At 42.6% G+C, this 18,431-nt stretch overlaps 1 protein-coding gene across 1 annotated transcript in view; it reads left to right on the top strand.

Annotated features, from left to right (window-relative positions):
- Positions 1-141: 141 nt before the first annotated feature.
- The window catches only part of nalf1b (NALCN channel auxiliary factor 1b), a 72,672-nt gene continuing 54,382 nt past the window's right edge, over positions 142-18,431 (top strand). The window contains exon 1 of the mRNA XM_077537573.1: positions 142-1,511. Coding sequence (XP_077393699.1) covers positions 738-1,511 — 774 coding nt within the window. The 5' untranslated portion in view covers positions 142-737. The remainder of the gene's footprint in view (positions 1,512-18,431) is intronic.

Here is an 18,431-nt window from a genome sequence, read left to right as displayed (position 1 = left end):
GCAAGCTAAACATTTGTTTAAAGCGCCCCTGTCCCCCGCTCCGATTTTTTTTTAAAAAAATGCGTACCTGTGTGCACACCAACCTCCTTCCCCTCCGTCACCGCACCCCCTCCGTCACTCCCCCTCTCGCTCTCCCGTCTCTCTGCGTGTGCATTTCGGCAATAAGCCGCTCGGCCACTGCGCAACGATGGAGCTCTCGCAGCGATGGAGATGACGCAAACAGCCTGTGCTCTCCGAAAAAGTGATTCCAGGCGAACATGGCGGCAACTTAGGCGCGCTCCAAGATGACAACGGCCAGCCGGAGACGGGATTCAAGGCTTCAAGCTCGGCTTGGAGGCAGCGACGAGAGCGGCCAGCAGTGCGGGCCGGCCGCTTCACTTCAGTGAGAGAGAGAAAGCCCAATCTGCGGCAGACGCCCCAGCAGCAGAAACAGAAACAGAAACAGAAACAGAAACATCATCAGAGGAGAAGAGAGAAAGGAAGGAAGGAAGGGACGGACGGACGCGGCATGCGGTCAAAGAGGACGACGTCCCCCCGCGGGGAGCCACGGAGGATGCGGCAAGCTTAATCCGCGCGGAATAGCACCGATTGCTGCGGGCGCCGATCGAGGAAGCGCCCTGCACCGGCGGAGGCAACGGCACCCCGAGGAGAACCGAGCCGAGTCCGCCCAAGTCAATGAGTATTGAGACAGAGCAGCCCCCGCGGTGGAGTCGGCCGGGGCAGCACTCGCCTAAAATATGAGCAGGGGTGCTTGGATGCGTCGACAGCATGACGAAGGCGTCAAATACTGGTTCGCACCCCGAGGGACCGAGAAGCCATCCACCGAGTCGGAGCGGGCCCAGAGATGGCGACTGTCGCTGGCCTCGCTGCTCTTCATCACCGTCCTGCTCTCGGATCATCTGTGGTTCTGCGCCGAGGCCACGCTGGCCCGCACCAGGGACAAGCGGCGCTCGGGCGGGCTCGGGATGAGAGGAACGGGCGAGCAGCCTCACTCCCTCCACTGGCTCCCGCCGGCGCCACCACCATCACCATCATCATCATCATCATCATCACCACCACCACCACCACCATCATCATCATCATCACCATCTCCTGACCACGCCAGAGAGCAAGATGCTATTTTTCTAGGGAATTCTACCGAACCTCTGTGGCGGATGGACACCTGTCACCCGGACAGCGTGTCCAAAGACTGCTTGACTTTCACGGACGCGGACACCGTGTGCCTGGGCCTCGCAGGGGGAGATGGGACGCAGTCGGCGTACGTGAACCTGAGCGATTTGTACCTTTCCTTTTGTAATTCCTACTCACTTTTGGATTTGTTTTACGGGTTTACGAGTCCACGCGACATGAATTGCACCCTGGATATGGCCATGGGGGCATGCGGCGAGTGCGTCCGGGCTTACCAGCTCCTCGACCGGCAGGCGGAGGACAACTACCGGGACTTCGAGCTCCTGGTGCGCAAATACGAGACGGACGCGTACTCGGTTCGGACGTGCATGGAGGAATGCAAGGTAGGCACGCGCAACTCACACAAGTGGACTTGAGGGGGTGGGTTCACGGTCGCCATGGCAACCGGTGGGCATGTCAGGAGATTTGCATTTTTGCTCTTCCCTTTCAAGAAACCAAGCTCGCCGTGTGCTTCAGCTGCACACTTGGAACACTTTTTTTTTTTTTGACGTTTTGTGTTTGCAGCCAGTCTTTGCATTGTCTCCAGTCGAAACCTTTGCAAGCCCACATTCTGCATTTGTGGCCTTCTCGCTGCAAACTAGGCCCCACAAAAGGGCCTTTTTATATACAGTAGAAGGAAAACATACAAGCACCCACTGAACTCAGTGCTGCAGTCTTACCCTTTTGTATTACATTCATCTTGAGCGACGTCTCTTATTCGGTGCTACGCGCGTACACAAATGTCTTGCCGCTTCCTCCTCATGTCATCTAGTCGCCACTTGCTAGCCTTTGCTAATGCAATAAGTCTGAGGCAGTGCCACGACCGCCTTTTAGCCCGATCTGCATTGCTAATCGGCCTCGGTTGTCCGAGTGACCTTTGAGAAATGGCGGCGCCCCGGTTGGGACTGCATGACAAACCCGCCGCCTCCTTTCAAAGAAGCGCTCTGCCGGCCAAATAAATACGTTACACCACTTGATATGATAATTATGGCTGTTTGTTCTCATTTTGAATTGTCGTCTCAATGCTGGTGTCATCTTGGATACTGTCAACAAACGGTTCAGGCCCGTTCTCAAGCCTGTTGCAGTGGAATCCGCGAGGTTGCAACCACATGACGACTTTGAAAGGTAGACAAACATTGCATACAAACCATACAGGCCGGGGGCTTGCGGTAACTCTACACCAGGCGTGTCTTTGATGGAGGCATCAATTCTGAGAGGCGGTCTTGGCTGTGTTTCCTCAAATAGTGCGCAGGAGCTTTGATTTACTGAAATCCAAAGAGAGAAGCAGACGTTTATTTGAAGGAGGCGACCATCTGAAAGGAGACACATGATGTCGTTTCTGGCAGCTTCCGTTGTGTTTGTTTGACGGAGGTGTAAATTTGAGGTGAAACGTTCGTAAACTGGGGGATTTTATTGACGGAATCGGTGCTAGTATGTTTATTTGAAGGAGGCATTTATTTTCTGCAGAGATTGACAGGCATTTATTTGAATGAGGCACCCGATTGAGTCGAGTATCTTCAATTAGTGAGCGTTGCTCATTCTACTCATTTTAAAGGAGGCCTTTACTCGATTTCCCAAATAGTTCCTGGGAGCTTTACCTGAAGGAGGCATTCGCGTTTCCTCTAATATTTGCCGGGGGCTTTTATGCAGAAGAGTTTATTTGATTGTGGCATCCAGCGAAGTGAAGCCTTTTCTCGTATTGCCACAAATAATGGTGCGAGGCATTTATTTAGCCAACTGCAGAAGGTTCAAGGTGTTTATTTGACTGAGGCATCAATTTCAGAGAAGGCCTTTGCAATCGTTTCCTCCATTAGCGTCAGGAGGCTTTTACTTCTTCAAATGTGGAGCGCATACGAGGCATTTAATTGAAGGAGTTGTCAATTTGAGACGAGGCCTTTGGAATTAGCTCAGTTAGTTTAAGGAGGCTTTTATTCATCAAATGTCAAGAGCATACAAGGTATTTATTTGAGGAACCGGCCAATGCATTATATTTCCTCAAATATTTTCTATGGACCTTTATCTACTCAATTGCAAAGTTGTTTATTTGAGGTCGGCATCCATTTGAGTGGAGACCTTGACAGAATTTTTGAGTTTTATTTCCTCAAAAAGTGGCCAACTAGGCTTTTTTATTTCCTCAAATACAACGTGAGTGTTGTGCTTTTATCCAAAGAAGGCGTTCATCATTTGAGACGTTTTACCGGATGCATAGTGACTGTATTGCAAATGAAAGGCTAATTGATAAATGTATTTTTCATAATGAAGATGAATTTAATGCAGTGGCTGCTTTTAATGGGCTTGATTTTCATCCTGTGAGATTTGGTGATGCAGCCTGGAACTCATTATTGAGATTATACAAGATTCTCTTCTTAGGATCATATGGGGAATACACACTGTACGTTGGTTATGCGAGTTTTAGGTGGATAATAATTTTACATTAAATATGCAAACATCCATTTACACTTTTTATGCCCATAGGGAAGGAATGCTGTTTGGTGTTATTAATGCTTCAGTCCGTTCTGAAACGACAACTAAAGCAAATGGTTTTGTTACCTTCTATCACGAATTTGTCGAGCCGACGCTTGCTTACTTTGACTTAGCGTTTGGAATCGTATTTTTACCTGGAATGAAACTGAACATTTATTAATTTTGTATCGTAAGTGCCTTTTTCCCACAAAAACAGCATGTGGGCTCCAACCGCCTTTTCCCCTTCTTCTTCATTTCTAATTTAAGTAAAATCGATCTTTGGATATTAATATCGATTCGATTAATAAATGAGAATCTCAATTATGAATCGATTTTTTTCGGCACACCCCTATTAAATATAGTGCTGAGGTTTCAGTTAAATAAATTATCATACAAATCTTACAGTGTACATGTGCAAGTTTACTGATTAGTATTTTCTAAATGTGAGTTTTAAAAAAAAATCTCAATAATCGACTTACAGATTTGTATCGAGATTAATCGGTATCAAATCGAATCGTGACCTATGAATCGTGATAGGCATATTTGCGTTATATATTTTTCCACTTTTATGTTAATTGATTTTTGGATATTAATATCGATTCGATTAATAAATGAGAATCTCGATTCTTTTATGAATTGATTTTTTGGCACAGTTACCAGTAGTTACCAGTAATTGAATTTGTGTCGTATTTAACACGTTTCTCAGTCTATGTCTATGATTTAAAATAATAATAATAATTAAACAAATTGTAACTAATTTGTGTGTAAAATAATGACATCAAGGACGATTCCCATTGCATTGCTCATCTGAAGACTGCTTGTGAAATTACAAATTTTATATATTTTGATTGTGGCCGGCTGATTAATTTATCAGACATTACAATTTATTTATTTCTTTTTTTAACTTTACAAAAATCATCTCGCGGGCCGGATTAAACCCCTTTGCGGGCCTGATCCGGCCCGCGGGCCGTACGTTTGACACCGCTTGTCTAAATTGTCCGTAAATGTGAACGCTTGTTTGTCGATATGTGCCTGGCGTTTGGCTCGCAACCGGCCCGAATCACGGCCAAAGTCATCTGGGATATTGTCCAGAACATCTTCCCGCCCTCATGAGGTCAAAACGGGATCGCAAATTTCATCGGAATAAACTCCAGTTGAAAATAGCACCCCATTAAACACGCTTCTGTTTACTGCAGCTGGGAAATGAAGTTTGTTGAAAAAGTGGACTGCCATTCATCTCGGGCGACGACTTTGCCCTTGTTCAAAATGAAACTTTACATCATCAAGTGAGACCTTATTTATTTATTCACACGTATTTTGTTAATGAATGTCTTCTAAAATGCCTCTCGGGGCGGAGTGCCAAATTTTCTGCATAAAGAGGATGACGTGAAGCCATTCGACAAGTCACTTGTTGATAGATTAGCAAGTAATCCAGCCTGAATTTTTTGTTAGAAATTGAAAACAGAGATGTCTACTCACTAAAATGTAAAAATTTTACAAATCATAAAAGTTGTTCAATAAACATTCTTAAAAATATCAACAAAATCAAGAGTTTTTGACACCAATATGTTTTCCTTTCAATGAAAATCAATATCAGCTCCAAATATTGTAATAATCAGAATCTGTATCGGCCCTGAAAAACATATTTCGATGATTATGTCTGTCTAGTCCTCACCGTAGGCTCGGCTACCAAATTCACCGTCTGCTGCAGATTATTCTGAAAATCTCTTTGGCACATGTGACACTTAACGAGGCACACCTGTCGTCTCTCATAATTGCATGCTAAATATCGCCACAATAAACGAAACATCTCGGTATGATGCAATTCTGTTCGGAACCTTTGCAAACGAGTCACAGTGGCAATCCAAACACCTCATTTTTTATTTTGCGTGTGAATGTTGACATGCGACTCTTGCTCTCTTGTTCGCCTTCATCATCCGTTTTTGTGATCTTTACACTTTGAAACCGAGGCAGCCCCCCCACCCCACCCCACCCCCCCTTGTGCCCTGTCTTTCCTGCAGGTCCAGACCTGAGCGTCCCTTCCGGTGTAATTGAATTTGCACTCTCATAATTCTCTGCTTCTCTGGTGGCTGCGTCTCCAGGGCCGCTCCGCAGCATGTCGGTCCTCTTCCTCCGTCTATTCATCATCGTCGTCTCTCGGTTACTTGCACATCCTCTGCCGCTTTGTCTGTGTCGAGAGCGACGAGGGACGGGCGTCACATGTCCACGTGGACGCTGTACGCTGTTGCTCCTCCCTCCTCCCTCCTCCTCCTTCTTCATGCACTCAGTTCCCGTCAGGGGCATTGACGAGTGCCTCCTCTCAACGTAACATGACGTGACGGCCACATGACGCGCCTACGCGGCGGCACTGGTGCAATAATACCGGCCAACTGTCAGTCAATGTCAAAACATTTTGCTCACACAGAAGCAAAATAATCCTTTCCCGCTTCAAGCTGTCATCAGGAAAAAACAAAAAACCTTTACTTAAGAGTGTACAGTCAATGTTTTAAGTGTCGTCGTAGCGGTTTAGTCGCCACACAAGTGTAAAATGTAGTTAAATTAATAATTAATAATTAATACCAGCCTTTTTTCAAGTACTCGAGTACTGGTGACGCAGACGAGTACAAGCGAGCGACGGCAGAGGGGGAAGAGGTTAAGTGAGTCCTCCTTGCCTGTAGGTGGCACTAGCTTGCGGCAGTTTTTCACCAAAACTTCACCGGTTTGGAAATAGTTCAAAATTGTCAATCTTGGGCTCTGCCAAATATGCATCATAAAGAACAAATTTCTAACGAACAGTTTGCGTTTCTCCGTGAAATTGAAGCGAGTACGTCGCTTATTCCTTGTGAATCATACAAACGGCAAGTGCAAAACTTGCAAGTTCTCCTTCCAATTGAATTGGGTTGCACTTCAAATAGATGTTGGGAAAGTCCTCTTTCAAATCAGCTACCAGTGTTTGCTTCCTCCCTCCCAAGCAGTAGATAAGGGAACGTGTGTGTGTGTGCGTGTGTGTTAAAAAAACCAGCAGTACTCCCATGGAAACACCTTCTCTCTCTCTCTCTCTCTCTCTCTCTCTCTCTGTGTGCTCGATTCCTCCTCGATGCTCTGCATCACAATGAAAGTGGCCAACTTGAACCTCAACTCGCATCACTGCATTATTTATGGCTATATTTTTTCTATAGTGTAAACTAGGGCTGGGAATCTTTGACTGTCTCACGATTCGATTACGATTTTTGGGTCTACGATCCGATTCAGAATCGATTTCCGATTCTCCATTCAAACAATTTTCGATTCAAAATTATTTGATTGACAAGTTGGCTGGGCTCACGGAAATGAAGCGTTTATCTTCAAAAAACAATTTGTGGTCAAAAGAGTGACGCATTTGCATCACTACACTCCTTTCTGAAAAAAGTCAGACGCCATTACCGCCGGGCACTATTTTTCTGTTCGTTCGTATCACTGAGCGTCGCCCAGTAGACAGCTAATCGACGCGCTGCAGACAGCTGATCCTTCCGCCTTCGAAAAGACAAACAACTTGTACATTATGCGGGGCGACGCGCAGTGATACGAATAAACAGAAAAATAGTGCCCAATGGCGTCTGACTTTTTTCAGAAAGGAGTTTAGTGATGCAAATGCGTCACTCTTTTGAACACAAATTGTTTTTAGAAAAGGCTTTTATTCCGTGACCCCAGCCAGCTTGCCGGAATATTTTCCTCTTGTCCAACACCGGACCAGAACTCGTGTCACAGAACGCTGTCAGGGGCAAGTCAGGAGGTGAGGATGAAATACAGATTCATGTCCAAAAATCCAAACGATCCTTTTAAAAGTTGAAGACAATCCGAGATCAAATGAAAGAGCAATAAAACTTTTGGTTGATTTTATATGGCTCACTCAGAAACATTTTCTTAGTGGACAAATTCACAACTAAATTATTCTGAGGGACAGTAAATAATAGAAACTCGGGCACATTGAATTGGTTGTTTAATTTCAATTCGATGGATGAGAAGGAACTCCAGAGACCAACTATTTGTATACAATCCATTCAAAAGTATATTTTCCATAATATAATAAGACAACCGCCGTTTCCACTCTGCGACAAGCGGAAATAAAGAGTCGTTCTTCCTTCCACAGTCTCGCTGTTATGCTCAGTTGAATGATTTGATGAGTGGGTGATGTGTTAGCTTTGATTTTTCTCTGACAAGATGAGAAGCGAGATTGAAGAGGGGGGAGGGGGGGTGCTTTCTCATCGCAGTGGAAATGGCCGCCGTTCAAAACATGATCCCGCACACACAAACGTGCCGCGCGCCGAGACGGAAAATGTGGAAAGTTTGTATTTACATTTGAGAACATCTGCATCTTGACGCTTTTTGAAGCAACAACGACCTGCATGTTGTGATGGAACAGATGTTGCTGCTGTGCAGCGAGTGCAACTCGCTTTGCTCAGCTTTTTTATTTTTTATTATTTATTTTTTTTTGCACGTGCGTTTGGAAAGTCATTTGTTCTTTTGAGAGTACTGACTCATCGATTTATAAATAGAAGTCCATTAAGCTGGAACCTCACTAAAACAAATCAGCATTAAGGCTTGAATTTCGCTATTAGTGTTGGACAGTTACATGTCGTACAAGTGGACGAGATGAGTCATTATGGTGTTGGCAAAAAAAGTCATCCATCCATCCACAAGCTGTTTCATGTTTTCAGGTGATGTCTTTGTCATTTGCCGAGATGGTCAAACTGCACATTTTAGAGTGGCCTTGATTGTGGGCAGCCCGAGGCACACCAGTGCAAAAATCAGGTTGTCGAATCAGCATTTGGTAAGGTGAATGGATTAAACTCTGACTGCCACACATTATCCAAAAAATAACCCCGACAGTGCCAGCTGATTTTGAGCATTTTAACTTGTCTTTCAAGGCAAACAGAATATTTTGTACTTTGACTACATAAACATGGCGGGTACCAAATGAAAGATCGCGTTCCATTCTTTTATTAGAAAAAAAAGAGTATGTTTCTACCTTATTCCGTTCTTTAGTAATCATCATTTGAAAATAGGTAATTTGAGTGACATTGAGCGAAAATTGAAAAGATAAGAAAATTAGTTTCTTGTGAAAATATTAATCGTCTGCACAACAGTGACTTCAACACTATTTTTTTTGTTTGGTTAGTGACACTCTGTGAATTAGATTTAATGTGACAAACACTTTGATCATTCACGTCATCCGCTCTATTATGTTCTATATGTTCTATTTCCTGAGTTCCGCCATGTTTGACTGCAATTGCATACGCCGGCAGAACATTGAAAAGAAATACAATGCTGCCATCTGCTGGCCATAGTGCGTGTTTTGTGATTTTTACACCCATTCACAAAAGGAGCACTGCACAAGATGTTGCACTGCCCATTGAGAAGAAGAAAAAAAAAAAAAACGTCAATTAACGTTTTTGGCAGCATTCATTTGGATTTTAGTAAACGTTATTAAACGTTTTTGGCGGTCAAACAGTTAAACTCAAAGTAGCTCACGAACACAGGTTTAGATTTGTGGACAATATTGGAGAACAAATGGCCTTTTTATGTACAGTGACAGTCTCATGAAAAATGGCAGCAAAAAACAAAAGTGTCATGTTTATATTTTTGTTAATAAGTATACTAAAGTACAAAGTGACCTCTGCCAATAAATGATCGTTTACGCAACGTTTTTCTGCCAATATCGCTGACTTCCTGTGTGCTTGTTGCGCTGGTTCACTCGACGGAGCATAATTAAATCAAACAAGCGTTTCAGCTATATATCAGACTTGACAAGCACTTCCTGTTTTGAGCTCCTCTCGCTCATATTAAAGCCACGCTTGAGCAAACAACAAATGGCTGAAGCTGCTTGGCTCTCTTTGTTTTACCCCCTTATTGAACAATTTATGAAAGTTGAGGAATACATACAAGTCCAACGGTCGCAAGTCACAACGTCGAATCTGTCCGTCTTCTAATGACCCTGTTGATGTTTGACGCTTGCTTTTGAAAGGCACAGACAAAAACAAAAATTTGTTTCATTCAGGAATCAATAAGGATGGAGTTAGACTAATATTATATCCTCCAAGATACAATTAATAATCGACCCATGCTAACTGTTAGGGGTGTGAATTGCCTAGTACCTGACGATTCGATTCGTATCACGATTCACAGGTCACGATTCGATTCGATACCGATTAATCCCGATACGAATGGTCACGATTCGATACCGATTAATCCCGATACGAATTTATAAGTCGATTGTTGCGATTTTTTTTCATTCATATTTAGAAAATACTAATCAGTAAGCTTGTAGAGTGTAAGATTTATATGAAAATGTATTATTTATTTATCTGAAATTTCAGTCTTATAGAGGTTGTAATCTGTTTCATGTTTGAACAGCATTAAAATAAAAATATTAAGGCTTAATGTGCCGTTCATATAACATTCTTCCATGCTCAAGGTGTGAATCCTAAAAAAAAATAAAAATAAAAAATAAAAAAAAATCGATGCTGCCGATTATTGAATCGATTCGAGAATCGCGCGATGTAGTATCGCGATATATCGCCGAATCGATTTTTTTTAACACCCCTACTAACTGTACATTTTCCTGGTCTGCAAAGGTTACAGATACAGCAATAAAAAATCAAGTATCAAGGGTTCAAAAACGCACCCCAGTGACAAGTCATTGGACCCCTAAAGGTGCAATAATGCATCCCCCCTCCCCCCCGTGGCGATTGATCCAAGATCTAATAGAAGAGGGACAGCCTGAAGGAATCGAAAGAAAGATTCCACCGACAATTTTGATATGAAGCTGTGAGAGCAGACAGTCATGCTCAGCATCACTGGTACACAAACACGCACTCACAAAACCAGTCACGGTTCCCAGAGCTCCCAGACGCTCTGGTGACATTCTTACATCATCATCATCATCATCATCATCCGCTAACAGCATGTCCTGTTACAGGCGAACATGAACGTTCAAGCACATCCCCATGCTAGCTGTCTCGACCGTTCACGTCACATGATCACAGGCGGGCTTGCGCTAATCGCTGCATCGTGGCGCTCGGACCCCCGCCAAGGCCAAATATGTTTAAAGGCGCACTCTCCCGGTTTCACTCAGGAAATTTGAAATACAGGATTTAAACAAACTACTTCTCAATTTACAGATCTGGGCATTTCTTAACGTGCGGGGGTGATTTTGTCCTAAAGCCTGTATTTTGCCATTTTGTGTTTGTTTTGAAAACAGCGGGACGTTTCTGTGGAAAGACAGTGTTTGCAACCCTCCAGCCAATCGCAGAGCGGGGGGCGGGACGGGGACTAAGCTTCTGTGAGTGAGTGAGTGAAAAAAAATAAAAAATCCATGCGTGCTTTCAAATTGCCGCGGGAGTGACGTCACACAGCTGACACGTTCGCCCGGCCCCGTTCGCCGACCCCCCCCCCCCCCCCCCCACCCCGCTCTGCGATTGGCTGGAGGGTTGTAAACACTGTCTTTCCACAGAAACGTCCCGCTGTTTACAAAACAAACACAAAATGGCAAAATACAGGCTGGTTAGGACAAAATCCCCACCAAAGATTAACATAAACCCAGATGTGTTGACTGGGAGAAAGTTAAAGTATGTACATCCTGTATTTAAAAAGTGCATTTTCCCGAGTGAAACCGGCATACTGGTTCCTTTAAGAAGGCAGCAGACGATTTTTTGGAAGTCCAATTCAAGTATAAGTAATAGTAAAATTAGAGATACAATATTGATTATTAGTACTTCAGTTTTCTATCTTGGATATTGGTTATATCACTAGATACAGTATTTAATGTAGCAGCTGATTCATTTTTTTTTAATATAGTGTAACTAATGACTACAACAGTACCTGTCATGACTAGCAGAGACCCCATTTAACCACAAATTAGCACATGTAGTCCACACAGTGTAGCGTGTAGCCGACAAGGCCTGGAGTCAGAGAGGGGGGCGGAGACAGACAATAGCAAAAGCGAAAGATTAGAGACAATACTCAGTGATGTGTGCAGACAGGATCTGACAATATGTCACTTCCCGAGGTTTCATTCTATTTATTTTTCTGGAAGGCGGCGGGGGTGGGCGGGAGCAATTCATTTGAGCACCTGGCCCCAAATATAATATAATCCTCTCCCATTTAATCGGCCTTTCTGTCAATGGATGAAAGTGCACACGCGTGCGTGCGTGCGTGTGCGGCATTGTGTGATGTCGGAAATGTTTTTCCTGTTATGTGTGACATGAGTAAAAAGAACTTTTGAAGCGACGGTCTCACGTTTGACTGCCAGATTCGTATTGACTAAATTGTGCTTACTGCTTATTAGGGATGTAACGATATCCAAACATCACGATACGATATTATCACAATATGAAGGTCACGATACGATATTGTGGGGGTGTTGGCGATATTTAAAAAAAGATCATAATATTGTAAAAAAAGATATTGTATAGCCAACCCATTTTTCTTTGACAGAAATGTGTTATTCGTGTCATGTTTGGATGTGGATACAGAGACCACATGAATCAATATTTAAACAACTAAAAACTTTAAAATTTAGTGATGGAGTTTAACCGCCTTAAAATAATTTAGAAAGCCCATCTTACAGGTATTTGTATTTTTTTTAAATGTATAAAATCTCAATTACTGTGAAAAAAAAATATTTACCACAAGGTCATGCTGTTGAATTATTTTGTTTAATCGTTATTTGTTACTTGATTGACTGTCATTTATTTTGTGTTGATTAGGGGCAGATATTACAAGTTTTGCTTCTTTCTGTTTCCTTTCATTGCTTTTTTATTTTAAAGGAAAAAACAAAACAATTGAATATAAATTTTAAATTTGAATTTTCGAAAAATTTAATTCTTCTTGTGAATCTTGAAAACAAAATGAATCGTGATTTGTTGTTTTAAGTGGAAGTCGAGGGAATGCTTGGTGTCGGATTTCTGTTTCTGTGTAGGCAAACATAATCCAAATTTGTGCATAATTAGTCACTAACCTACACTAATGCAGTCGTAAAATCATAATTACTAGAACTATTTTTTTTTTTCCTGAAAAACACTTCTTGGCACTAATTATGAAAGAAATGACACACTAAGGACTGTGAAAAGTGAGCCAATCTTGCTCAGACTTTTCGGAGTTTCAGAGTGGAGAACAAAAATATTTTTCCGATGGTATCCGAGCCGAGGTCTCAGTGGTTTTTGTTGTTATTATATTACCATTTACTTTACTTCGCAAGGAATTTACGCACAGTTTTCTCACATTTTGATAAGTTTTGCCCTTGCTAGTGTTGAGCTACGTTTTTTTTGGTTTGTTTTTTCCCCAGCTGATGCAAATGATGGCTTCCTCTGAGCCGTCATTACAAAGCCTAAGAGGCTGATTATTCCCATCATTACTTGGGCAGCACCTAGCAACCACCTCAGATGCTTGAAATAGCCTTCAAGCATGTGTATGCGTGTGTGTGAGGGAGCGATAGACAATCCAGGTTGAGGGTTTTTTGAGAGCGGGCCTCACTGAACACCAACACCACCACCACTCCACACCTCCTCCTCCTCCTCAAATACGCCCGAGCACGCAACACCCACCTCCATTTTGACACTAATTTGATTGTGGACGTACGTGGGAGGGGCGAGCGGAAGGGAGCTTATTGACGGGCACGGATCGTGCATGGAAAAGGAACAAAAGCAAAGGGAGGAGACGAATGGAGCTGGACCTGATAATGAGGATCTTATCGTCATCTCTTCCTCCCTCATGCTTTTCCCCCCCCCCCATGTTTTTCACCTTTCTGACAAATACCACATCCTTAGTTTCGGATTTCACCTGCTTTTTCCCCCCCCCATCTTTTTATCACCTCTGCCAAAGAGGTGCCATTTGTCTGTCTGACCTGAGTTTTTCACAGCCTAACATGCGGAAGTACGCTTACTCTTGAAGACAAACGTCCCGTGCAGATGGCGTGTCCGTCGCGTGGTGTCATTTGAGGGGTCAGCGAACGAGCGTGACATTTTTGTATGAGACTTTCTGGGACGTCGGTTCTCATTCACCTTTAACTCATTCAGTCGCCGCCATTTTCACATTTCGCAATCCCGTTCGCCCGCGGCCGTTTTACTGGATTTTGACTGATTTTGCGAGGCCCACAGAATATTGTGTTCTATTGCTATAAAAACATGGAACCTACCAAAAGAAAGATTAAAATCTCTTCTTTCATCAGGAAAAAAAATCAGTTTCCGTTTCCGTATCCGTTTCCGTTTTGCAGCAATTAGAATTAGAAGAGAGCTAAGTTTAATCAGTTTTCACAAATCTATTTAAAATTGTAAGTAATTGAGCTTTTTTTCTACATGTCCTGGTTGATCTCCTTTGCTCTGCTGCCACCTGCTGGCCGTTTGTGTAATAACTACCATTTCTGCAACCGTTCTTTGCAGTTGAGAGGCTGCATCAAAGCCTTCTGTATGCTCGAGCATAAAAAAAACAACAACGTATAAATATGTCTTTGGGACACTTACAACATTAAAAAAAACGTATTTACATGTTATTGGGAGCAAATGAGTTAAAGTGGCTGTCTGCCGGATTCACTCATGAAAATGCACTTTTGAAATACAGGATGTACACACTTTAACTTTCTCTCAGTCTACACATCTGTGTTTTTGTTAACCTTTTGTGGTAATTTCGTCCGAAACCCCCCACCTCCCCAGCCTGTATTTTGCCATTTTGTGTTTGTTTTGTAAACAGCGGGACGTTTCTGTGGAAAGACAGTGTTTGCACCCCTCCAGCCAATCGCAGATTGGGGGGGGGGGGGGGGGGGGTGTCGCAAACGGGGCCGGGCGAACGTGTCAGCTGCGTGACGTCACTCCCGTGGCAATTTGAAAGCACGCACGGATTTATTTTTTTTCTTCGCTCACTCATTCACACACGTAAGCTTCTGTGGGTGAGTGAGTGAAAAAAAAAAAGTCATAAAAAATCGGTGCGTGCTTTCAAATTGCTGCGGGAGCGACGTCACGCATATGCGTCACAAGCATGTGGGCTAATTAAAGACTAAATTGTCCGTAAGGGTGAACATGAGTGTGATTGATTGTTTGTATGCACAAAATCAGCCTGGGTAGACTCCTGTTGACTTGTAACCCGAGTGAGAATAAGCAGTAAAGGAAAGGGATGGATGTGCAATTAATTATAGCTTTTGCTTTATTCTTATTATTGTTGCGAGTGCTCAGTGATGCCTGCGAGAAATCACATGATTTAGCTGCCTTGCAATAGGTTTGGAGGCTACCAAATATGGTTCTTTGCCCTTTAAAAGGCAATTAGATCATTTTTGAAGATGGTAAAAACGTGTTTTTTTTTTCCGTTTTTTTAAGAAATACTTTGTTTATGATAGCGCATGTAACAGTTGAAGATTGCGTTAAGTGGTTAATAAAATTCATGATGCAATATTTTGATGACCTTTAAAACATGGCTTTGCCTCTTCTGTCAGCAGTTTTTTTTTTTTTTTTTTTGCCGTACAGTGGCGCTGGCGGCCCCTCTCAGACTTTAAATTATTCATCTGCCAGAGGCTTTTGCAAAGGCACTGAGGAGAAACTGTGACACCCCCCTCCCCTGTGCGACCGACTCTTTTGTATGCACATATTCACGCACGCAAGAAGCATGTGCGTGCCACCGCCGCCACTCGTGTTCAGCATGTGAGCAAAGACTAGCGGGCAGGTGGGTGTCACATTGGATCTGGTCTTCGCTTTACCCTGCAGGAAAGAACGTCAGCGCCGCAGAATACACTTGCTGGACACTTTATTAGGTATACCTGCACTAGCTAAAACTGCTTTTTGTGGTTTAGCAATAGTAGTAGCATTGGTACATTTGAGGGAGAACAAAACAATCCCGGGTTCAAAATTGAGCAAAACCCAAATCAGAATGGGGCGTAGTACACTTGGGAGGAAAAAAAAAAAAAAAATGTTGGGTCAAAAATGGACTGATCCACTACTTGTATCAGTTTTGGGCTGGCAAAAAAACAACAACAAAAAACAAAAAAAACTCACTCCCAGCAACCCCCTGTTGCTATTTTACTGGATTTTGACTGAATTTGCAAGGCCCACAGAATATTGTGTTTAATTGCTATAAAAGCATGCAACCTACCAAAAGAAAGATTAAAGTCTCTTCTTTCATTAGGAAAAAAAAAAGTCTATTTCTATCGGTTTCTTTATTGCATCAATTAGCATTAGGATATAGTTAAGTTTAAGCATTATTCACAAATCTGTTTAGAATTGGGGGTAAATCAGCTTGTTTGCAACATGGCCCTGGTTGATCTTGTATACTCTAATGCCACCTGCTGGCCGTTTTTGTAATAACTACCATTGCTTCAACCGTTCTCTGCTGTTTAGAGGCTGCATCAAAGCCTTCTGTATGCCCTAGCATGAAAAACAAAAACAAAACAAAAAACGTATAAATACGTCTTTGGGACACTTAAAACATTTAAAATAGAAGATATTTATATGTTTTTGGTAGCAAATGAGTTAATCAGTTCCTCCCCAACCAAATTAACTTAACTATCCAAGTTGATTGTTCCTTCTGTTTATTCCCCCCACTCCACTTTCCAAAACAAAGAAAACAAACAAACAAACAAAGAGTGTCAACTACTGGATTGAGGCGTCCTCATTCCAAGAGTGAGCGGTTTTGTTAGGTGAGAGTGGGCGGTGGAGTTGTTGAGTGAAGAAGGATGACACCAATAGACGAAAAGTGGGGGTTGAGTTGAAGATTGACTGCAGACCAAACAGGTGGTTCTCTCCAGAGGTTTGACCTTCCCCACCCACCACCTCCACCGCTGCCAACCCTCTTTGAGAGTAATTGCAGCGCAGAAGCTGCTGTTGTGGAACTCCAGCACGGAAAAACGATGGCGATCGATTGCTTGGAAGAAGTCTTTTGGGTGGGAAAATTGGGAAGTTGGACACGTAAGACGTCTATTGCACTTTTCATCGTCTCACTTTGATTCCAAACTCATTGAGCAAGAGGTTGTGTTGTTACGACTTACTTTTGCCATTTTGACTAACAAAGTACCAAACCGTAGTTTCGATGAAAAATAGTAATCAGAGTAGTGTCCAATGGACAAATTCCAAGTAATAACAGGATAATCATGCAGTTATACAAAAAAAAAAAAAAAAAAAAAAATTAAAGCCACCCCAGAACCTTAACTCATTCACTCGCCGCCATTTTCACATTTCACTCCCGGCTGTTTTGCTGGATTTTGACTGATTTTACAAGGCCCACAGAATATTGTGTTCAATTGCTATAAAAGCATGCAACCTATCAAAAGAAACATTAAAGTCTCTTCTTTCATCAGGAAAAAAAAAATGTTTCTATCTGTTTCCGTTTTGCAGCAATTAGCATTAGAAGAGAGCTAAGTTTCATCAGTTTTCACAAATCTATTTCAAATTGTAAGTAATTGAGCTTTTTTTTTCTAGATGGCCCTGGTTGATCTCCTTTGCTCTGCTCTAGCATTAAAAAAAACCAACAAAAAAACAACAACAAAAAACGTATAAATACGTCTTTGGGACACGTACAACATAAAAAAAACATATTTACACGTTATTGGGAGCAAATGAGTTAACTCTTTGACTGCCAAAAACGTTTAATCATGATTCATAAAATCACGATGTATGACTCCATAAACGTTAAATGACGTCAACTACGTTTTTGTTTTGTTTGTTTTTCTAATCAATGGGCAGTGCAACATGTAAGTGCAGCGCTGTTAAATGCAAACTTTTACAAAGTCCTCAAAATGGCTTTAATAAAACTGCTGTTGGGGAAAAAAAAAAGATCTATTTTACTCGTAAAAAAAAAAAAAAAAAAAAAAGATTTATGGAAGCGGCCAAGCATCATTTGCTGATGGCGGATTGACGGCTGCTCGTTATCTTCGTCGTAACATTTGCATTTCCATTTTTTTTTTCCTCTTATCTCCGCCGCGCACTTCCTAACCTCCCACTTCGATTCTCTGCGCATGTCTGTCACCCCCGAATGTCACTGTACAGAATGACGCCGAGTTGCTTGCGAACTTTCACTCCCGCGTGCGCGTTTGCTATGAATTACGCGCTCGTCATTGTGTTCTTGCCATCTGTCTGCTGCGCGTTCAAGTTCTCGTTGGCGCTGTAACTCACCAGTATAGTCACCGTTGAACGCACCAACGACGCGTCCCACCAAATCCGCACGTGCGTGATGGACAGAGAGATGAGAAACTTAAGTTTTCATCTCATTTTCCTTCTCTTAGTTGTTAAAGGCGCCGTCGATGTCGTTACCAGTGTTGCCGGTAACGCGTTACTCCAAAAAAACTGCTTTTCAAAGTAACGAGTAGTCTAACGCGTCACTTTATTCTACAAAGTGGTCTGATTAAAGTTACTGTCCAGAGAATCAATGCGTTACTCCACGTTTTCATGAAGAAGGCAAAAATATCTCACTGTTGTAACAGTCGCAAACAACTGCCGCTAACTACCAAGATGAGGCGGAAGTCATTGATCACCACACCGAATTCAGCCACGGTCTGGTCGTCAATGGTTTGCACATTCAAAACAAAAGTGATCATACTTTTTACTACTAGTTTTATTAACCAATAGGCAACAAAAAAAGTATACATTATGGACCATAAAAGTGGTAAAAAATCATTTATTTCCATCCTCAACTGGTCCGTGAAGCATTCTGGGATGACGTCGTCTCCGCCCTCTCGCCAGTCGGACAAGTCACGTTTTCAGCATGCACAAGGTCCACTCAAGTGGACACATTGGAATAGCGGAACAAACAATAGAGGGATTAATTAACTCATTCACTCCCAGCCA

The sequence above is a fragment of the Festucalex cinctus genome, chromosome 11 (genome assembly GCF_051991245.1).
Source record: "Festucalex cinctus isolate MCC-2025b chromosome 11, RoL_Fcin_1.0, whole genome shotgun sequence".
In the NCBI taxonomy this organism is placed as follows: Eukaryota; Metazoa; Chordata; class Actinopteri; order Syngnathiformes; family Syngnathidae; genus Festucalex; species Festucalex cinctus.
Note: the sequence above shows the minus strand (reverse complement) of the source record. Positions and strands in the feature narration are given on the sequence as shown.